This window comes from Hemiscyllium ocellatum, chromosome 2 (assembly GCF_020745735.1).
Source record: "Hemiscyllium ocellatum isolate sHemOce1 chromosome 2, sHemOce1.pat.X.cur, whole genome shotgun sequence".
NCBI classification, from domain to species: domain Eukaryota; kingdom Metazoa; phylum Chordata; class Chondrichthyes; order Orectolobiformes; family Hemiscylliidae; genus Hemiscyllium; species Hemiscyllium ocellatum.
In genome coordinates this window covers 81821818-81845698 of record NC_083402.1, presented here as the reverse complement: position 1 = coordinate 81845698, position 23881 = coordinate 81821818, and the positions used below count along the sequence as shown (strand labels likewise).

The window sequence follows — 23881 nt, the reverse complement described above, 5'->3', positions numbered from 1 at the left end:
GACATAAACAGATTACAGCTAGAGTTCTTCACTGTTTGGTCCTGATGTTAGCACTATTCTGTCAACACTAAAAAGAAAATACAACGTCTATCAACAGTGAACTATCTAACCAATTGGGTTCCTAGTTATTTTGTAGAATTTTAATGGGTCCGTGTTTTTCTGGGTGCTACATAATGTAGAATCCACTTAGAACAGCATCCTTCTGTCTAATAAAGGCTTAACTTTATTTGTGTTTTTTGTATTTTACTTGTGTTTCCTACTCTGTTATTGTAATATACATGAAAACAAATTTTAGAGATTTGAAGCTATTTTCTTTACAAATAAATAGATGCAGAGATTCTTCTGTAAAATGTAATCACTGATTAGACTCTTAAAGTTTTAGTGCACTAACTGGCACAAAGAGAAGAATGAAGGCTGTTTTAATTCTTTCATGTAATATGGGAATCACTGCCAAGGTCAGCATTTGTTGCCCATCCCTAATTGTCCTTAAAATGGCTTCCTGGACTATTTTAAAGGACAGCTAAGCATCAACTATATTGCTGTGGGCCTGGAGGCGCACACAAGCCATCATGGGTAAAGAAGGGCTGAATTCCTTCCCTAAAGAATATTATTGAGCCAGGTGGGTTTTCTCAACTACTTTCCTGGTCACCATCACAGCAATTAGCTTTCAATTTCAGATTTATTAATTAAATGTCAATTCTACCAGCTGGATTAAACCCATAACCTCAAAACATTAGTCTCGATCTTTGGATTACTAGTCCGATAGTGTTATCAACATGCCACCACCTGCCCTTAGATACATAATTGATGATTATATTCAGGTTTAAGGAAATAGATAAATCTATAATTTAGTTTTTGTGTGTAGTCAGATTTCCTCACTGGAGTAAATTTAAAATAAACCTTTAGTCTTTTGTGGGAAACTTAATGAGCAATAATTTTGAGCCACCTCAGCTGCATTAAAGACCATTTCAAGTAATACTTGTAGCCTTATTCTTAACAAATACTAAAGAAATTAACTAACTGATAAGGAAGTAAATGATTGTTTTACTTTAAAAACTACATATTAGTCTCATTAAATGTAAAAACTAATACCTGAATGTTTTAACTAATTACAGGATTCAGTACCTGAATGAGTAATTCATTCCTGATGACCTCCAACTTAACATAAAATGCCAGATTCCACCAAGCATTGCAGATTGGTTTTGTCCCTGATGATTTTGATATTTACTTCATCAATGTCCTGTTGCACGCTTTGTGTGATTTGCTGTTGAGCTGCTGTCACCGCCAGAGCTACCATCAAACTTTTCAAAGACAGTGCAGTCTTTCTATAAAGATTAAATGCATGGAGTCATAGATATGTACAGCATGGAAACAAGACGCTTTGGTCCAACCGTCCATGCCGACCAGATATCCCAATCCAATCTAGTCCTACCTGCCAGCACCCGGCCCATATCCCTCCGACCTTTCCTATTCATATACCCATCCAAATGCCTCTTAAATGTTGCAATTGTACCAGCCTCCACCACTTCCTCTGCCAGCTCATTCCATACACGTACCCCTCTCTTTGAAAAAGTTGCCCCGCAGGTCTCTTTTATATCTTTTCCCTTTCACCCTAAACCTATGCCCTCTAGTCCTGGGAAAAGACTTTGCCTATTTACCCTATCCATGCCCCTCATAATTTTGTAAACCTCTATAAGGTCACCCCTCATCCTCTAACACTCCAGGGAAAACAGCCCCAGCCTGTTCCGCTTCTCCATATAGCTCAAATCCTCCAACCCTGGCAACATCATTGTAAATCTTTTATGAACCTTTTCAAGTTTCACAACATCTTTCCAATAGGAAGGAGACCAGAATTGCACGCAATATTCCAACAGTGGCCTAACCAATGTCCTGTACAAGCGCAACATGACTTCCCAACTCTTGTACCCAATACTCTGACCAATAAAGGAAAGCATACCAAATGCCGCCTTCACTATCCTATCTACCTGTGACTCCACTTTCAAGGAGCTGTGAACCTGCACTCCAAGGTCTCTTTATTCAATAACACTCTCTAGGACCTGTACCATTAAGTGTATACATCCTGCTAGGATTTGCTTTCCAAAAATGCAGGACCTCGTATTTATCGGAATTAAACTCCACGTGCCACTTCTCAGCCTATTGCCCCATCTGGTCAAGATCCTGTTGTAATCTAAGGTAACCCTCTTCACTGTCCAGTACACCTCCAATTTTGGTGTCATCTGCAAACTTACTAACTGTAACTCTCATGCTTCATTGAGAAGTTTGCTTCGCTACATCTCTCCATTGCAGATCTGCTTAAAGAAGTAGTTTACATTGAATTATATTCTAAAGCATTAAGGCACAAAAGAACAAATTACTTTAGCAAGATTATAGGCACCAAACCATTCTTCTGAAAGAGAAACATCCTCAAGAGTCCTACTCTTTCCAACAGAATTCTGCTCTCAATGTCCACCAGCTAAAATCTTTAAAAATTTCTGTGTTTCTTTCATGGTGCTCTATAACCTATTTCAGTGCTGATTCATGGTTCTTCACACATGCTCATCCTAGACGTGCAAATACTTCTTGAAATAATCTTTTATAATAATGTATAGATGATGAGCCAGAAACAGGTATTCCTGCTTGGAGCAGTTTTTTGGAACTGCTGAGGTCACAGTTATGTCATAACTACCCTCTGTGGCTCATCTACATATTCATCAAACTGCGTCACTGCATAATCCACTCTTCATTTTTGCATGAGACATTCAGTTCCAAGTTTTAGATACCACAAATTCTAATTGCTTGAAATGCACGTTTTAGTAGTTTTTAATTGAATGTATTTTTTGAAATTTCCACACTAAGGCAGGAACTCCTCTTGGGGGATGATAATAAAATCTGCTGCACATTGTGGCATGTCAGTTTAGGTGCTGAATCTAAAAGTAAACACTGAAGCTCGCGGTGGAATTATCATACCAGCAGGAACCAACCCACCAGCCTGAAAGAGCAAAAGTTAACAATGAAAATGTAATTGTTAACCAGGATATTTTAACAACCTTGTCATTTCAGATGGCAACGTGCAAACGTAGTTCTTCCTCTCTTTCACACTGCGTGGAGGTGCTAACACACTCTTGCTCCAATTAGAATAGAGATAAAAATAAACAGTGCAAACATATAAAACTGAAGAAGATTTGGAAATTAAAATTATGACTGAATTGTGAATTAATCAACCTCATATGTTAATTATTATAAAACATAATTAGTTTCAGGAAGGAACTCACCTTAGAACTAAGGTATGAATCATTTAGCTGACAATACAAACAATAAATGAAGTGTCAGTTGCTGAGATGCCTAAATTCAATCAATTTATTTCATTTAATTAGCTACAAATGAATAGGCAGCTGGACAAGCACATCATTGAATAGGGAAGAGATAGATATTTTGCCACATTCCTTAAACCAGTAGATATTCACTGTCTCTTTAGAATGATGCACTATGGGCTGGTCTTGCTTCGACATTGGGGTTCAGGTACAGGCAGGAGAATTTGTAGCTCGGTAAACCTGAATTTTAAAAATGGCTGCCTGGCTTCTGGACCTCCAGGTCTCGAGAAAGATATTTTATTTCCATGTAGAAGTTGTGGTACGCAACCCAGGAAATAGTGAGGAGAGCACTATGTGCTCAGGCTAACTAAGTGGAGGACCTGCCTTGGGGCTTTGGCATTTTTTTCACAAAGTATTAAAAATATATACAACACTCCTCCAACCCTCACCCTCACCATCCCCTCACAACCCTCCTACACACTCATGTAACCCATGCCTTCTCCTGAACTATAAAAGCCCCATTCCAACTTAGCCTGATCTATACCAATATTTGCTATGCTTTGCCCTTCCAACTACCATGCCCAGTATCCACCAATGGCAGACAATACAACACCTATGGAGAGATGAGACCGTTCTATAAAGTTCTAAAGGCTGAACTTTTCATCAAATTTCTATGTAGGGTTTCCTTCTGAACAGTTTCTTTCTGATTCCTGATGAAGGGCTCTGGCCCAAAACGTCGAATTTCCTTTTCCTTGGATGCTGCCTGACCTGCTGTGCTTTAACCAGCAACACATTTTCAGCTCTTTCTTTCTGAACAGCCATCCCAAACTCACCTACGTAATTACCTACTCAGTCCGTAAGGCAGCTCTCTCATCTGATGCTAGTCTGATACTCCCTCTTGCCGTAGGTGGAAAAATTTGCCACTGCTTGAATAGCATGGAATAAACCGTTAAACCTGGTGGCTTCCACTATTTAGGAAACTCGCCATATTCTCAGTCAAACATTGGCAGTCCAACCCAAATCTCTGTTTAAGCAGCAAGCAGCACACCGCTCAGGTCTATAGCCGCTTCCCATCTCAATCCTATCTAAGTCACTATCAATGAATCCTAAGTCAAACCAGTCGTCATCTACTGGAACTGGATGACTAGTGGTATTATCACTAGACTGTTAATCCAGAGACCCAGGTAATGTTCTGGGATTGAATCTCGCTATGGCAAATGATGGAATTTGAAATCAATAAAACTCTGGAATCTAGAATGGAATGTCAGCAATGAAACCATTGTCGACTGTTGGAAAAACCCATTTGCTTCACTAATATCTTTTTAGGGAAAGTAATCTGCTTTCCTTACCTGGTCAGGTCTACATATGACTGTAGATCCACAGTAATGTGGTTCACATTTAACAGCCCTCTAAGCAATTGAGCATAGACAATAAATGCTGGCCTTGCCAGCAACACACATCCCATAAAAGAATAAAAAGAGAATAAATTAAGTCCTGTCTGGCTTATAGCACCCAACATAATTGCACTCTATCATGTTCAAGGAGTTATTTGTCTAAGTCATTGTCCTCATCCTTGGGAGATTGGTCTTGCCATTCCAGTTGTTCACCATTCATCCCTTGCCCTCATTGCTCTCTCCAGTTGTGCAAAGCATAACATACATGAATTATACAGCACATGCTAAATGGTGTACCATAAAGCCTCCACACTTGTACAAGCAGCAGAACCTCATTTTCAGCAGGTCCATTGTCAGTTCCACCATAGCCCTAGTCATTATGAAACGATTTCAATACAGGAGCAGGGAAGTCTTACTGCAATTGTGCAAGGGCTTGGTGCAGAAACATTTTGAATGTTTGTACAATTTTGATCCCTTTAACTGAAAAAAGATATTGTTGCCACAGAGGCAGCACGCTGGTCACCAGAATGATTCTAGCAATAGCAGGTTTGTCACAACAGGAGAGATTGGGTTGACTGGGCCTGTATTCACTGGACTTTAGAAGAATGAAAAGAATCTCATTAAAACATATAAAATTCTGACAGGGTTGGAGAGTTGGATTCCTGAACAAGTGACGGTCTCAGGCTATGCATTAACCAATTTCAGACTGAGACAAGGATACATTTCTTCACTGAGTTATCTACCATTTAAGGCTATGGAGGATTAGTTATTGAATATGTTTAAGAAAGCAGTAGATTAAATTCTAGCGGCTATAAAGGGTCAAGGGATGTAGGGAGAGAGCAGGAGTATGGCATTACTATAGAGGATCAACTATGAGCATGTTGAATGGCACACCTAGCTCAACAGGCCAAATGGTGTATTTTTATTTATTTACATCTCTATGATCCAATAATGTTACTGTCACTGAAACCCCAACAATCTATACTTTTGGGTTACCATTGAAGAAAAACATAACTGGAGTAGCTAGATATATACTGTGGCTACGTGACCAAGTAGGATGTTGGAGATTCTATGGTGTGTAATTGGTGCCCTAACTTGACAAAGCCAATTGATTATCAACAAGTCTCATGTAAGACTCCCTCCTTGCTTAGATCAGTGCAGCTTCAGCAACACTCAAGATCCAGGACAAAGCAGGCAGCTTGATTGGAAAATTGGTACCCCAAACATCATTTTCAACAAACAATTTTCTACCATTAACAGAGTAATAGTTATGTTTACTATATAATAGATGCATGGCAGCAACTCTTCAAGGTTCTATTTCGGTATTTTCCAAACCTGTAACCCTTGCTACCTAGAGTGGCAATGGTAGCAGGTAAGTGAGAACACCAGTCTGCAGTTTCCCCTCCAAGCCATTCAAATATTCTAATGTGGAAATACATTGCCACTCCTTCACTTGCTTACCAAAATCTGGGAATTTCTTAGCTGCGGTGTGGTAGCGCCCTCATTGTAGTACCCTCATGGTAGTATGTGAACTGCAGTGATTCAAGGACACCATCTTCTCAAGGACAGTAACTAAAATTTTTCATTTCTAGAGTCATTCTTGTAAATTGCTTCTGCAGTCAGTTAAATACTGTCGAATACAATTTCAACATTACCTCCCTGTTCTTGTACTCTGAGCCTATTAATAAAACTGAGAGCACTGTTTGCTTTTAATGTAAGTTAGAACATCTGAAATAAAAAATAAATTGCTGGAAGATCTCTGCAAGTATAGCAACAACTGTGAAGAGAAAGCAGGGTTAATGGTTTTGGTCCAGTGACCTTTCTTTAGAACTGGACCTGAAGAGTTAACTCTGCTTTCGCCCCACAGATGCTGTGAGAGCTGCTGAGTTTTTCCAGCAATTTCTGTTGCTGATTTCCAGCATTTGCAGTTCCTTCTGTTTATTTTTTTAATTAGAATATCTGAGAGGCTGTTAACAGAAGTTTTGGATTTGAAACTTAATCTCCATTCATCAGTTGTTGGGTGAACACATACTATTGTTAAATTCCTGCAAGGTCATGATGGATTTGCGTGTGACAGAAACTGGTTGATTTCACATCCAACTGGAACCATTCCTGACTAAGAACACAATCAGTGAAAATACTCCAGTTAAAGAACCTGAAATTAGCAAAAGCCCATTGGGTCAAATCACTGACCATGTGCATGTGAAATTCATGCACTCTGAACACTTACATCAGATGACTGAATCACATATGATAACACTAATACCATGAGACCAGATTGTGTACGCTAACTTTCCCACAAGACTAGTTACAATTTAAAAAAAAAATGACGTCTATAATATATTTCTCATTTCATTTCAAATTATTGTATGAATATAAATAAGGGCAGCATGATGGCTCAGTGGCCAGCACTGCTGCCTCACAGCTCCAAGAACTTGGGTTTGATTCCAGCCTCGGAGGTTCTCGCTGTGTCTGCATGGGTTTCCTTTATGTGCTCTGGTTTCCTCCCACAGTCCAAAGATGTGCAGGTTAGCTGAATTGGGGTATCGAGGGATGTGCATACTAGATTGATTAGATTAGATTAGACTTACAGTGTGGAAACAGGCCCTTCGGCCCAACAAGTCCACACCGACCCGCCGAAGCGCAACCCACCCATACCCCTACATTTACCCCTTACCTAACACTACGGGCAATTTAGCTTGGCCAATTCACCTGACCCGCACATCTTTGTGACTGTGGGAGGAAACCGGAGCACCCGGAGGAAACCCACGCAGACACGGGGAGAACGTGCAAACTCCACACAGTCAGTCGCCTGAGTCGGGAATTGAACCCGGGTCTACAGGCGCTGTGAGGCAGCAGTGCTAACCACTGTGCCACCGTGCCGCCCTGTGAGAATTGCAGGATTCCAGTCATAGGTTAGCAGGGTGGTTCTGAGTGGGATGCTGTTCTGAGGGTCGGTGTGGACTCGATGCGCTGAATGGCCTGCTTCACATTGTGGGGATTTTATGATTCTATTTTTCATCCTCTCCTTTCACCTTCTCCGGGTATCCAATCGTCACACTCGTCTGTTAGCATTGGGATGATCTCATCAGTAACAGGGAGGAGTTTTAAAAGTTCACTCATTTCTCAAAACCTCCCTGTACATAAATATAAACTATTTAATGATATGTTAAGTGCAAACTTCTTTAATTCCTCTTAAATACTTTGTTAGTATCTTAATTATATACATTTTAATGTTGTACCTGTGGAATTGTGTAGCGGTAAAGCAGTAGAATAGAGATTTGCAAAGTTCACCAATTGCATATCCAATAGAATACTGTCAAAACTAGAAACTATCTCTATGGATAGTACAATTTTGCATATTACAGAATCTTATTTCATCTCTTAAGTTACCATTCTAGGCAATTAAATTGCTTACTTGTGGTAATCATTTTGGAAGTTTTTTTTGTTCTTTGATTCCTGTAACCTTTTGAGATTTTCAATTAACAACTTACAAATAAACCTGCTTAATCTTTGTATTTTTTGTATTGCTTTCTTCTTGGAATGGAATGCTTCAACAAGGTGCAAGTTTTTTTTTGAAAGTATGGTTTCCATGAGGCAGAATATATTTCAGCCAACTCTTTTTTTAGAGTTTGATTGAAATAATTCATTTAGAACTCTTTAATTAACTTTGAAGAGATAGATTTATGATTTCTGTCCATAATTTTCCCGTTGTCCTACAAGCACGCCACAATAAGCTTTAGTTGTGGATGCATTATTCTTAAAATAAGTAATTTGATCTAATATCAACATTAATTATGGACACTGTTGCTAATCGCTTTACAAGTAAAATTCTTTCCATTCGGCACTACTGATTCTTGATTAAGTATCAAATTTTAAACATCTCTATGGTGTCCTGTATCTGTTTATTCTGAAGTGAACATTTGTGATTGCAAGTTTGAATTTTCATCATTAAGATGTATGCGTGAAAACTCTAAATAATTTTTAGTGTACTGCAGAGCACAATTATTAATGCATATTTCAATTTGTTAGACCATTGGTAGTCATCAACTCTAATATGATGATCTGCAGTGTTCACTTTATGGATATTCTTATCAATGTCCAAACTAACACATCTTATTGATTCTTCATGTGCAATCATTCATTCCCACTATTACCATAAAGGTGATTTCTTCTGCCTGCTTAACTATTGTGACAGGATGATCTTTTTTCATTTCCTAATTTTGGTTTAATGACTTATTTCCTATAAGGTATGAAGAAGAAAAGTGTATAAAAAGAAGGATGAGGTAAATTGTGATATTTCAAGTCATGTTACAGGCTGCAGCACTGCCTTCCATCGCAGAAATACTAATTATTTGCTGTTGACTGATAACTATATTTGCTTGAATGTGCTGATCTGTTTTTCTGTTTGACCTTACATGTACTCTAATTAAAAGTGTGAGTAACACTGGAACATGGCTACGTCAGCATTGGCAGTAGTTTACACCTTTTAATGTGTAATGTATGAAATAATCCCAAGATTTTTCAGAGGATTGGAAGAAGAAGAGCCATGATACTGAACCAAAAGAGATATTAGGTCAGATGGCCAAACACTTGATCAACCAAGTAGGTTTTAATCAGTTCTTGAAGGAGGTAGAGAGGCAGACAAGTTTGGAGGCAAAGTTCCACACCTCAAAATTTAAAAGATAGTAGTGATGGAGATGAAAGCGATGACCGATGAATGTAAGATTAGAGTTAGTGTATAGCTGGAACCTGATCTTGTATCTTCAGGCAATGTCAGGTAATCGTATGTGGTTGGGAAATAAGGGAAAGCCAAGGAAAGATCACAGAGAGACACCATAGATAATGGTGCATTGGTGCAAAAACATCACTGCAGAGCTCTAATTGCTGAAGGCAGTAAAAGAGTTTGGCTGAGAGGGGAGGCCTTGGAGGGATTTGGACAAGGATGAGAATTTTAAAATTGCTAATTGATGTATTGGGAACCATTGTTGCAAACATAGGAATGATCGTTGAATGGAACTTGGTGTCGATTAGAATTCAGGCCGAAGAGTGTTGAGTGAACTAAGTTTCAAGGTGTATGGGCAATAAAAGGCTAGCCAGGTGAGTATTGGAATATTTGAGTGTGGAGTTGACAATAGTTTATGTAAGCAGCTAGTAGAGGCTGGTATTAAGGAATTTGATGTATTTAGTCTTTGCTAGAGGTTTATCTAAATGCCAAAGAGAATGCTCAGATTGTAAACAGTCTGGTTGAATTGGAAATAATGACTAGGGAGAGAGCTAGCACCAATAGTCAGGGAATAGAGTTAATTGAGGGGGCAAAAAGACTATGGTTTTGGTCTTCTCTGTTTAATTATAGGAAATTTCAGCTCTTTCAAGACTAGAAATTGGACAAGCAGTGTGACAGCACAGCTGTGGAGTGGTCGAATGAGCTGGTGTGGAAGGAGAACTAACTATTGTCAGTGTATATGTGGAACCTGACCTTGAGTTTTGGACGATATCGCATGTAGATGGTAAACAGGTGAAAGCCAAAGACAAATTCTTGAGGGATTCAAAAGATGACGGTGGGATTCAGGAAAGTCTGTCACCCTAAAGAAAACGGTAAGAGACAGCAGCAGTCCCACACAACTGAATGGAAACAAAGGGATGGTACAGGAGAATGATTTGGGTCAATCATGTCCATGATTATCACGTTAGCTTGTGTTTACCTTTTTTCCTTTACCAAGCCAGGATTATACAGATCAACTTTTTGCATCTCTTTAAATAACCAGAATTATCTTTCTTCAATCCAGAATGAGTCTCAGTTGCTTTGCCAGGTTACCAATTGCTGAATGTTAACAATATCTGAGTAGGCGGCTGCATTTTCAGCTTTTCATAATAAGCATGTGATTTTCTTTTTTTTAAACTGTCTCATTGTCATAAATCTGTTGTGAAGATTTGAGCAAGTAAATATTGTTAAACAAAGACAGTTGATAGCTGTTGACAGCATTCTGAGTTGGAAATACTAATCACAGTGCAAAATACTTAATCACTGCATCTTGAGACTTGCATCAGGCTTAGCAGCATGTTAACGGTTACATTTAATTTGCAGTTATCTAGATGCGTCCTTTTTGATTATCAATATAATCATTGTCTTCTGCAGGTTGGATGAAGAATTAAGAGAAGCATCAGAAGCGGCAAAGTAAGTCAAAGTTCAGTGTCATTGGACTTTTTTTTAACATTATGGATTTTATTTCCTTACCAGCTGATACGTTAAACATTAATTTTATAAGCAACCTCTGTCCCCAATAACTTCAGAGTTGAGCTATTTCCACAGTGCAGTATGGTAATAGAAAGTTGCCCAGAAGTCAAATTGAAATTCTTGTAATTATATTTCACTTATTGGCTTTGGCACAAGCCTTCTCATAGCATAGACTTTGGAAAGAGATTTCAACTTGCAGTGTAGGCTATAAACTACAGAACGGTTTCTTTAAAATAGCATACAAGTATCAACAATGAACAATGCAGCCCATTATCATCATGTGTAGAATTTACTCACATTTCCAACATTCAAATATGAGCGAACAATATGATCCTCAGGGTCAGCAATCTGGACAGAGTTGGTGCATGGGCCAGACTCTATGAGCCATCCACAGGCAGGAAAGCAGGTTGGTGGATTTGTAGAGTAGCATGTCAAGCACAATACTGGCTTGCCCAACAGCATTTATAAGTGGCGGCTGAAGAAGTGGGTGATAACCCCATTTCTCCTCCCTCCCATTCCCAATCGAGACCCTTAAGTGGGCATCTAATGCTCATTTGAGGGATTCATCCCTCAACTAAGAGAGGCTTACAACCCAACATGTAACCCCGCAGGTCGTCCCTGTGGACTGCTGGTCAATATAAGGGCAGAGTACTCCCTTCCAGCTCCTGATGACAATTGGAGAACCAACCTATAGTTGCACCCCCCTCCCTCATTTTATGGCAGCTGCTTTTTTCTTTAGAATGTATATCATGGCAGAATCCTTGATGAATAAATCTAATTTTAACTGAAAAAATAAGATAGAACAAAAAATGCGCGTGACAAAACTCTGACAAGACATTTTGTCAATGTCATAGCATTAGTAATTAAACCTAGCTGAGCAGCCAAGGAGATCATACAGTCCAGTGGAGCAGATGAATGCTGGGCAACATTTGATGGGTAGCTTGTTGAGCCAGAAGGAAAAAGTCTGCTCCCCCTAGCCTAGCAGTGTTCAGAAGGTGCATACTCATGAATGCTTTCTGCATGCCAGATTTCTCAAAGCATTAGAAACATGACAGACGTGACTCATAAATAGAATGATCATAGAAATTAAAGGCAAGCATCTTCATAATATTTCAATGATCATGCAAACTACTAATCACTAACCAGCATATATTTTCATTAAAACTGGAATTGAACATGTTAGAGACTTGTTGGGTCCATATAATTTATATGTGTCTATCTTAATTGTTGATTCATATCCTGAGGCTGTTTAAGATTGGGTAGCATCCATCAACTCAGCAGAATTATGGTCATTTGTTGTTACTTTTCAGTGATTTCCAAGTGCCAAATACCAACAAATCTAATTGCATTTATTTGCCCAGTTATCTTTTCTGATTTGGGAGTAATCCACAACCTTTCAGTGTCCTGGGAGTTTTCCTCACCAGCTGTACAATCTATCCATGCTCTTAATGCATTGGAAGTACCTGTACCTGTACCTGTACCTGTACATGGTAGCCTGGAATATACCACCTACCTTCATGTCTTTATCATTCCAGTCAGTACCAGCTACGTTCGTTTATCACTAACGGTTTAATCTGATTTCTTGTGTGCTTGTGCCTGCTGTAGGACTGAGTCCTTCTCCAGGATACTCAGGAAATATTTGATGTAGACGGACTCCCTCGCTCCATGCAACTGTTACCCTTTTCCTGCCCTCAAATTCACCTGACAGCTTGATCCTGGACCACCACCTCAGCGACTGAATTTATTTCACTGCACAGTCCTAAATCAGAAAAAATGCCTCGACAAATATATTGGGCAAGCAGATTTCCATTAGTGTAGAATTCTTCACAATTTGTTTAGAAGTGATAGGCTTTAGTGTATGCAGTCCTCATCTATTGAGTAGTTAGAAAAAAAAGTTGAAAATGTGTTGCTGGAAAAGTGCAGCAGGTCAGGCAGCATCCAAGGAGCAGAACCTAGTTAGAAAAAAAGAAAAGCATTAATTTTCACTATGATAAGCACAAACTTTTTCCTCTCCATTGAAGAAAATAAAAACATATTTATTTCACTTTTTAATTTATTTGGTTGATGTGACAATATGCACAGCATTACATAAGTCATGTGCTTGATTCTGTCAGAAACATTATATCCTCTTGTTCATTGCCTATAGTGTCAGAAATTAATCTTGTTTATTGCTCCTTTTCTTTTGATTTTTATTTCCATAGAGCTAGCAGACTGTCAAGTGAATCCAAAACACCTTCAGGGGAACAGCAGTAAGAATAATATTATGATCAACATAAATCATCCTCCTTTTTTTATGGATGTGCAGTTCTGACTTGCATTTTTATCAGTCCTGTATTGTGTTGTGGTACATAATCATCTGTTGTACTATGTTTATGGGTTTATTGATGTAAATGTATTGGATGATTTCTGGATTAAATTATCTTCATTCAATTTTTTCAAACACATACAAGCATATGAGCATGCATACATGCAAATTAGGTGTAGGAGTAGGCCACTTGGCCCCTCAAGCCTGCTGTGCCATTTGGTAAAATTATTTCTAATCTGATCACTCCATATTCCCACTATCCCCAATTGCTTGGGTGGAAGGTTATGAAATAATAACCTTATGTTATTAATATAAATTTACATTGTTAATTTAATAAGGTTATTACTAAGAATCTATTTAGATTGTCACTAAGAATCTATATATTCTCCACCACCTTTTGCTAAAGTGAGTTCTAAAAACGCATGACTTTGAGAGAGAAAAAAGTCTCCTCATCGCTATCTTAAATTGAGGATTCTTTACTTTTGAACTGTGACCTTTAATTCGGGATTCTCTCACTAGAGGAACCATGCTTTCTATATACACCCCGTTGAGACCATAATCTTGTATGTATAATCATGTCACCTCTTACTCTTCTAAATTTCAATGGATACAAGTGTGGCTTATCCAACCTTTCCTCATAAGACAACTTACACTTGCTGATATGAGTCCAGTAAATTTTGTCTGAATGGTTTCTAATGCATTTCATCCTTTCTTGACTAAAGAATACTTTCTTTATAAAGCATTCTAGATGTGATTTCCCCAACAATGTGCATAACTGAAACATGACCTACTTTTATGTTTGATTCCTCTCCCAATATGACACCTGGAGCCCACTGCATCTTAATGTTTTGCAAACTCTTACCATTTAAATAATATATACTAATATTCCTCCTGCCATAATGGACATTTTCTCATTGTCCCACATTATACTGCATTTGTGAATCTTTGTTCACCTGACCTCTCTGTAGTCTTTTGTAGCCTCCTTATGTCCTCTTCACAACCTACTTTCCCCATCTATCTTTATACCATCAACAAATGTAGCAACAAAAGTTTCCCTCCCTTCGTTAAAGTCATTGTAAGTTGTAAAACTTTGAGGTACCGTAATGATTCCTGTGGCACATCAGTCATTAAATCTTGTCAGCCAGAAAATGACTTACTTATCCTTCCACCATGCTTTTATTTTTTTGCAATAAACTTTGATGTGGAAATTTAACAAATACTCTTTAATCAATGATAACCCTTTGCTCAGAAATCAAGGTGATTTTTCACTCCTTGATTGAGAAACAGGTATGAATATATTCACACCAAATAATTAAAAATATTTGACATTGCACATAACAATGATGTGATTATTGCTACTGCAATGGTAATTCATTGAGTTTTTCATATGGTGATGAATAGATGCAAATATTGATGGACATGGAGTCAAACTAATGTAAAGTAAATCTGTTCAAAAATTCAAAAGCTACTCTTGAGTCTAGCTATTATGATGGATTGTATTGTCATTAGAATCGTATTTGCGATCATTCTCGGACTTGTACCATCTTAGTAATTTGAAATCGATAAGAAAAACTGTTTACAATACAATATCATCTATGTTTGCTCCTAAACAAATAGATTTCTCATTATGAATAAACAACTTTTCTATGAAATAATGCAAAATCAAATAATTATGCGGTATAGATTTTATATATATTGCTACCAATATTTGGGTTTCATTCCGAATGCATCATTATGTAAGTAAAAAACCATGGTAGCAGAGAAATTAGAGAATATTGCCAATAGTGACAAAAATACTGAGGTTCATAAAAACTTGCTGGAAATGTAAATTAAATAGAAAATGTTATAAATACTCAGGTAATACAGATGGCCTTCGTGAAGAGACAAATACATGATTAATATTTCAGGCCACTGATGTTCACTAGAACTGCTCAGCTATGTTTGGATTGTCACATCCTTTTTTTTGTTTTAGGTGCAATTAGCACGGAATTCTGGACGACTTAAATCAAATTAGAATCTTTTATCCCCAACTATTTCATTCCTCTTCTAAAGAAAGTAGTTATGAAAGGTGTAGTTTCACATAGTCTGGGTGGTATTTGTTCAGCAGGAGTATTGTGTACAGTTCTGAGCATATCATTATGGGAATTATAAAACACATTGGAGAGAATGCAGAAGAGATTTTCAAGAATGTGTCCAAAGATGAGAAACTTCAGTTAAGAGTGTAGATTGAAGAGGGTTATGACTGTTTCCTTGGAGAGAAAAAGGCTAAGAAAAAAATTTAATGGAAGTTTTCAGAACATGAAATGGCTGGATACAGTAGAGAGAGAAATTGTTCCTTCTTGAATAAGGATCAAGAATTAAGTAATATAGACTTAAAGTGATATGCAAAAGAAGCAAATGTGATATGAGGAATGGTTTGAGCCTGAAATTTACTGCCTGGCAGTGAGGCAGATTCAATTGGGCATTCAAAAGGGTATCGTATTATTACTGAAATAGAAACAAGTGAAATGGTATGGAAAGTGGAAGGAGAATGGCATGAACACATAATGCTTATTTGAACAAAGAACAAAGATAATATACAGCCCAAGAACAGGCCCTTCAGCCCTCCAAGCCTGAGCCGATCCAAATCCGCTGTCTAAACGTGTTGCCCAATTCCTAAGCATCTGTACCCCTCTGCTCCCAGACGCATCTTAAATGAATCTACCATGCCTGTCTCTACTACTGCTGCTGGCAACGCATTCCAGGCACCTACCACCCTCTGCATAAAGTACTTGACGCATGTATCTCCCTTAAGCTTTTCACCTCTCACCTTGAAAGAGTGACCTTTTGTTATTGAATCCTTCACCCTGGGTAAAAAGCTTATCTCTACCTACCCTGTCTATATCTTTCATGATTTTGTAGACCTCAATCAGGTCCCCCCCTCAATCTCCTTTTTTCTAATGAAAACAATCCTAACCTATTCAACCTCTCTTCATAGCTAGCACTTTCCATACCAGGCAACATCCTCATAAACCTTCTCTGCACCCTCTCCAAATCGTCCACATCCTTTTGGTAATGTGGAGACCAGAACTGTACACAGCATTCTAAATGCAGCCGAACCAATGCCTGGTACAATTTTAAAATGACCTGCCAGCTCTTCTACTCGATACCCTGTCCGATGAAGGCAAGCATACCATATGCCTTCTTGACCACTCTCTCCATCTTTGCAGCAACCTTCAGGATATAATGAGCCTGAGCTCCCAGATATCTCTGCTCATCAACTTTTCCCAAGGCTCTTCTGTTTACTGTATAATTCACTCTAGAATTAGACTTCCCAAAATGCATCACCTCACATTTGCCTGGATTGAACTCCATCTGCCACTTCTCTGCCTAACTCTCCAGTCTATCTATATTCTCCTGTATTCTTTGACAGTCCCCTATGCTTTCTGCTACTCCACCAATTTTTGTCATCTGCAAACTTGCTGATCATACCAACAATGCCCTCCTCCAGATGATTTACATATATCACGAACAACAGTGGTCCCAGCACTGGTCACCTTTCTCCATTTCAAGAAACTCCATTCAACTACTACTGTCTGTATGCTGTTGCTCAACCAGTTCTTTATCCACCTAGCTAGAACACCCTGTACACCATGTAACTTCATTTTCTCCATTAGTTTACCATGGGGAACCCTATCAAATACCTTACTAAAATCCATGTATATGATATCTACAGCCCTTCCTTCATCTATCAACTTGGTCACTTCCTCAAAGAACCCTATTTAATTGGTGAGGCACGATTTCCCCCACACAACACCATGTTGCCTATCACTGAGAAACCTACTCGTTTCCAAATATAAATAGATTTTATCCCTCAGTACCTTCTCCAGCAACTTTTCCACCACTGATGTCAGGCCCACTGGTCTGTAGTTACCTGGAATATCCCTACTACCCTTCTTGTACAGGGGGACAACATGAGCAACCCTCCAGTCCTCCAGCACCTCACCTGTTTAAGGAGAGCCATTGAAGGCATGATTGGTGAAATGGCCACTGCAATTAATAATTTGTGATGTGCTGTATAATGTCCTTTTTTCAGAGCCAGTTTTATGCTTTGTACTTTGTTCCTCAAATTCTACCCCTCAGATCGACAGGTTTAAACAGCGAAGAAATATCCAAAGACAGTCCAACACCATGTGACTCACTTTCCTCTAAGTTAATACAGCCCAGCCAGTGAGTCAGATAGCCCATATATGGGCCACCAGTGTTCAGTGGGGAGAGGAGCAGGAGTTATTTAGGATATGGCAGACTCACATCAGCTTTATATAATCAGAGGGGCTATGGTGAATCTCAGTAAATGATTTTGAATTGCATGCAAGTACTTGATTTTGAATATTTATGAATTCCCTCCTGATAACAATGGAGTTTCCTGTTTTGCTGCCTTCCCACTTGCATTTTGGCAATTGGAATACATTGCTCCTGCGGTGATATTTGGTTTCCCACATGATTCTCCAAACTCGTCCACTATCTTGCTCCACAAAATCCAGTTCCTTGTGAAAAAAGGTAAACCTACATTCACAATCACTTAGAAGTATACATAGCAAAATCAAGGAGAAATTCAAACTTAGTTCTAATGTTCTTTATCTTCAAACCTGCTGCTCTTATTGTCCAGGCTCACTCATGGATAATGGCCTCTTGGTTGAGGTACAAAAGTGCAACATATCTCCATGAAATGGTATCCCAACCAGGAGTCTTAATTATTTCTTCACCTTTTTCTTATAAAAACAAGGAAATTGCATGTATTTAGTAAAATTCAAAACTGCTGTACTGTGATAATAAAATCATATATGCTGTTTGAAGTTGATACCATTCTTAGCATTTTACTTATCACAGTCAACATTGTAATTAATAAACTTATTTTCAGACCCTTCAGCCCAATTTTGAAAATGATAACCATAATTTATTTGTATTTTTGTGGATTCCCTTATGTCTTTTATTTAACTTTCTTCCTAAAGTATGCTACAACTTACTTTTTTCTTTTCACCCAGAGTTGAAACAGCACTCGATAAACCTATGGAATACCAGTGAACATGGACTTCCAGCTACCACTTACAGTTTTAGTTTCTGACTAGCAACTGAACCAGTTATCTTCCTTCATTAATTCTTGACTTAACTGTTTATGTGTTGGTTGTTCATGTTTATTTTATGAAGTGTTATTCTGTGAGTCATGCATTGGGACAGTTGTGCCTGTGAATAGAATGTCAAATGATATTGTAATAAGTGGCAATAATTTACATATAGTTCAAGACTGTAATTTCAAAATAATTATCAATCAGAAGCACTGCATTAGCATTGCCATATTTAGAGGAAATTTCCAAGTGTCAAATTGCCTCTTTTCTTCCTGCCTTTTTCCAGTGAGCAGTAAAATGATCACCACTTTTTGACATTTTTGCATCCAATCATGATGAGAGAAAGCATATGGTGTGAGATGTATTTGGAATATCTTTTCCTGCTTTGCAAAGGAACGCAAGAGAAAAATAAGTTCTTTATTTCAAATTTCAAAATGCTTTTATTAAATTCTTGAAAGGCAACTTTAGTTTGAGCTATTCTGACATAGCTAAACCATGTAATGGCCATTTTGAATGGCCAGTTTTACATTTCACAAGTGGAGATGATTTATTTTCAACTGATTCTGTTCTGGAAAGAAGGAAACTTACCCTCGAGAAGCATTTTAAAAACTTATTAAAAAATTCTTTCAGTGCTGCTGTCTGTTTCATCTAACAGGTTGGAGTCTCTTGTTTTATCCATACCATTTCCTGATCACTTGAAGGAGGTTCATATCTGGCCATTAGTCCTCCATATTTGTGCATTCAGAGCTGATGAACTGGTATTTTAATCAGACATAGCATTATTAAGAAAACTGTCATACTGAATTCCCTCAAAGCAGTAGTTCCAAGCAAATTATATTCTTTCTGTACTAGCCATTTTTCAATTAGATCATACACTCTAACACTCGTAATCCCTTCCTAATGTTGTGTAGTTACCAAAATATATTTATTACTGTATTGTGACTAAATGCACACTTTTAAATAATTGAAAAGAGAAACAACTTTGTAATGTTAGAAACCTTCCTTCCTGACCTTTTTTCATCCTTTGTTTTTCTGTTTGAAAGCATTCCTAAAAGGAAAAAAAAGCTTTCTATTTTAAGTTCCCTTCCAAGAGACACAACATTGGACATGCATTTCTCTTCTTTTAACATCACTAGCTGAAAATCCTGGGGTACCTTATTTAATAGCACCATGCTGTGGGCATCTTTTTCCACACAAACTGCAGTAGTTCAAGAAGAGGGTGTGCCATGTTGCCAAAGGTGTATGAGAATGCACAAGAATGCATCAGCCCTGCTCATGATCCTGACATCCTGAGAATAGCTTAAAAATAAAGTGACAAACTTGTCCGATTTATTCATCTTTACCTTCATGTGAATTTGTATCTTTGGTATGTACTAAATTCAGAGCAAATCATTCGTTAATACTTTTGTAGATTTAGTTTGTCAGAATATATTGTCTTGTAAAAGTTTCAATTCAAAAACCTCAATTAATGACATCTATCGGTCAGTTGTTAGAGTCCGCAGTACAATTTTAATTCCCTTTCTACATAATACACAACCAAGTTTGATAAATTACTGGCAAAGGGATTTATTCAAAAATTGTTTCTTAAAATTTGATTCATTTCAATTTTATTCTATTTTTGCTTTATTTTTAATACAGTTTAAGGATTTTGCAAAATATGCACATTTTAGTTGTATAACTCGCTTAATTCAAGTCATTTTATTTTGATTTTTACACTTTTCATTAATGTGTTACCTCTGCAATATAGAATAGAGATTTCCTTTAACAACAAAGTCAACCACGTAAATAATTGCCAAGAAAATCAGTGACTTCTAAAGTTATATTTTTGAAAATGTTTTATTTCCTAAATCCTTACTTTAATAATGAGAAAAGCTTCAATGCAATAATCTGTAACTTTAAATGGTAATTTTAGTGAGCTTCGGTTGTATAATTTTTAAAGAAAAGAATTACATGATGTATTATCTATTTCTAACTTTAATGAGTCCTTTGGCCTTGAGTGTTCTTTAACTTTCAAAAAGATTGACTGATAACCAGGGTGAATGAGCCATAGTCAATGTAATATGTCAATTATGAAAATTGTTGCATTCAAATTCTTAATGACTATATTATATATATATAATTTCTAAAATTTCTGTAGTTCTGTTCTGCACTGATCAAGATTTCTACAAACCTACTTTAAAGAACAGCAAGTAGAATGCATTCTGTCTTGACAAGGCTTTAGGTCCCATCTAGACTACAGTTTATTGTTTTCATGGGGGAAATCACTGGCTAATTCCGTGACCAAACTTAATGTTTGAGTGCGTTGCCCCTTCTATCAATTGTTGTGGCTCCTCCTCCTGTCTCCCCCTTCCTCGCAGCTTATCTGCACAAATCCTCCAGCAGTCATTACTCAATAGTTTATTTGTGTCATTCAGCAGATTTAAGGGGGAGCTTCCAAAACATTTTTCCCTCAGTTACCAATCTGCTTACTTGGTGGCAACTGCATTCCAATAAATAAATATTGATGATTTACAAAACTTGCAACTGATATGTATTGAAATTGCGTGCATTCTGAAAATTGTAAAGAGCTGTTTTCACTCGTAAATTCTGGATACTGTCACATTTTGCCTTCCTAAATTCATGGTCAGTAGATTATTGTAAGTAAAAACAGTATAATTTTTTATTGTATCATGTTAATGATATTCTCTCATCTAAGCATTGTTAGAAAATGCAAAGCAATTAACACATGCCAGTCAGAAATTGCCCATTACATTTTCAGTTGTGTTTTTTTCCCTATTAAAGGATAGTTTATGTAAATGATTTACAGCATAGCTAAATGAGCATCAAATGGATGAACTCACTTTTTTTAATAGGATTTTAAAAAATAAACTACCTAAAGTGACTGCCAAAAAGATGAAGGTGATTGTAAAAGGGCATGTTTTTCCCCTATGTGACAGGCAACATAACTTTCTGTGCCACATTGGCTGCACGGAATTTCAAATGGTTAAATTTCAGATCACGGTCAAATTGAGCAATGCTATTTCAATGTGGATTTGAACATAGATACTTTTGAATCTATGTAAAATGCTATATATGTATATAGATATATATATTATATTAGGGAATTTAAGATGTCAAACAGTTAAAGAACATGTGCATGCTAGGGCAGAAGCTACAGCATCACTAAAGGAGGAATCAGTACCTTGTAGTAGCTATATCTGCTGCTCTGTTTGCCTTTATGTAAAACAATGCCCTTTCCTATTGTATCCCTTCAGCATTATTACTTTGACAAATCGGTGGCCATTCTTTACGTAAGAATGTGGTGTGAAACTTTACATATTCCTAAAATGTTAATTTGCACTATTAAATGCTGTGATATCCTTTATGCTGTGGTTTTTTTTTCTATTTAAACTGTCACAACTCACTAAGTTAGAGTTCTGGAAATCAACCCCCATTATTCTCAAATGTGAAAAGATTTAAATAAACTATCCAAAGTTCCCAGTTTACCTGACCGATGAATCCAGGTCAAAAGGAAGCACTGAGTAGTTTCTGTATGTAACAAGAAAATATCTATCATTACAATCAACCAGTCTTGAATAGTGACAAAAATGGGACACAAATTACCTTAACACACTATTACTTAAACGTTACCACTTTTTAACAAAACATCTCCATACCCCGTACAAACAGATATACAAAGAGACATGACAGCACACACATTTTACAGATGGGAGGAACAAAAAGCAAAGTCAGTAGAGTTCTGGCACTGGTCCACATTATAGATTTCAATGAGATATTTTCATTCAGCCCCATTCCTCTCAACTAGTTGAGGAGAACAGAGGCTGTGGATACACCGATCCTCAGCTTTTCACTCACCAGTTAAGATCTACCCTTTTACTGTTTCTGAAGGCTTTTCTTTTAACTTTCTCCCTTTCAAGAAGAGATTTAGCTGAGAAAGAGCATGTATTTAGCTGCTCGAGATTTTCTTTAACTTCTCCACTGAAAGGGAAGTTTTCTCCTTGACTGTTTGTTTCTGTTGCATTGTCCCAAAGCAAAGCTGTAGTCGCTCACCCAGGAATCAGTCAGTACTATATTTAATTCTCTTGAACTCACAGCTGGTCCCAGTTGATAAACCAATCCAAGGGCTGTCATTGGCAAAATAAATCCAGGGAGCTAAGATGTAGTAGTGTATCCACAGCCCATGAACTGCAGGGGTTGAAGAAGGCTGGTCACCACCACCAGCTCAAGGATTACTAGAAATAGGCAATAATTGTTCACCTAGCAATTCCCACAGTCCATGATCAAATTCAAAGAAACATTCTTTCAGCCCTGCAACTTTCAGGATACCTGCATTCATCAAACCTGGTTTGCTTGAGAATCCATGATTTATCGATCCATTGCTGTCTATTGTGCTTTCAGCTGCCTTAGCCCTGAGCTTCAGAATTTTCTACCTATTTTCCACCTTTAAGGACTTAAAACAGATATCTTTGGCCAAGTTTTAGTTATTTGTCCTAGTTTGCCTTATATTCGGTAACAAACTTTGCTTATAACACTACTGAGAAGTATCTTGTGACTTGTTATTATCTTTAAAAAGCTAAGTAAATAGATAAGATGCAGATATTGTCGAGAAGCTACAGAACAGATCTACAAGCATTATGCAAAGGTGAGGTGCTATGGGGAGAGAAGGTTGAGTAGATTTAGATTGAAGTTTTTTTAATAACAGTTTTAGAGTGGGGGGGGCACAGTTTGTAACAACAGGAGGATCAGTGACACAAGGGTTCAGATGTAAGGTGAAAAAGGACCAGCAGAGAGATGAGAATTTTTTTTCTCTGCTGGAATATGGTAAAATAATAACGGAAGGAACTAATTTGATGGTTTATTCCAAAAGGTAATCGACGATATAGTTGTAATGAACATGAATTACAGGTTATGGAGAAGGAGCAGGGAAATGAAACTATCAGCTCTGTGTTATATCTTTCAATGACACAAATTGACTTTTTAAAATAATAATCCGCAAAATCAAAAATCTTGTGTTGACTGTATCTCAACAAATAGCACCATCCTGGATAATGGGGGAGACCAGCACATCACAAAATGAGACTGGCGCTTTTGTAACAATCTCCAGCCAGAAATGCTGACTGGATGATCCATCTTGGCTGCCTCCTGAGATCCTCAGCATCACAGATGCCAGTCTTCACCTAATTCAATTGGATTCAGATGATATCAAGAAAGGCACTGGATGTGGTCTAAAAGCCCTGACAATATAGCATGTTTAGTACTGCAGACCTATTGAAAACACAAATTAGGTGTTTTAGTGTAGTTACAAGACTGGCATCTATGTGCCAATGTAAGTAATTGCCCAGATATGCCCTGTCTACAGAACTAATTCAACCCAACAAATTATTGCCTCATCAGTCTACGAACAATCATCAGCAAATTGATGGAAGGTGTCACAACAATCTTATCAAGTGGCATTTAACAATACTTGTCTCATTAATGCTCTCAAGATTAGTCAGACCCACTCATCTAATCCCATTATAGTCTTTGTC

At 37.6% G+C, this 23881-nt stretch overlaps 1 protein-coding gene across 6 annotated transcripts in view; it reads left to right on the top strand.

Moving 5' to 3' along the window:
* Positions 1–21715, top strand: part of LOC132823845 (protein prune homolog 2-like) — a 134675-nt gene extending 112960 nt beyond the window's left edge. For 5 of the 6 annotated variants that reach the window (XM_060837900.1, XM_060837926.1, XM_060837918.1 and 2 more), the window contains 4 exons: positions 8956–8991; positions 10845–10883; positions 13145–13192; positions 18273–21715. In XM_060837900.1, the coding sequence (XP_060693883.1) occupies positions 8956–8991; positions 10845–10883; positions 13145–13192; positions 18273–18312 (163 nt within the window). In that variant the 3' untranslated portion in view covers positions 18313–21715. The remainder of the gene's footprint in view (positions 1–8955; positions 8992–10844; positions 10884–13144; positions 13193–18272) is intronic. The other variant, XM_060837910.1, reaches the window with a different exon arrangement.
* Positions 21716–23881: the final 2166 nt, after the last annotated feature.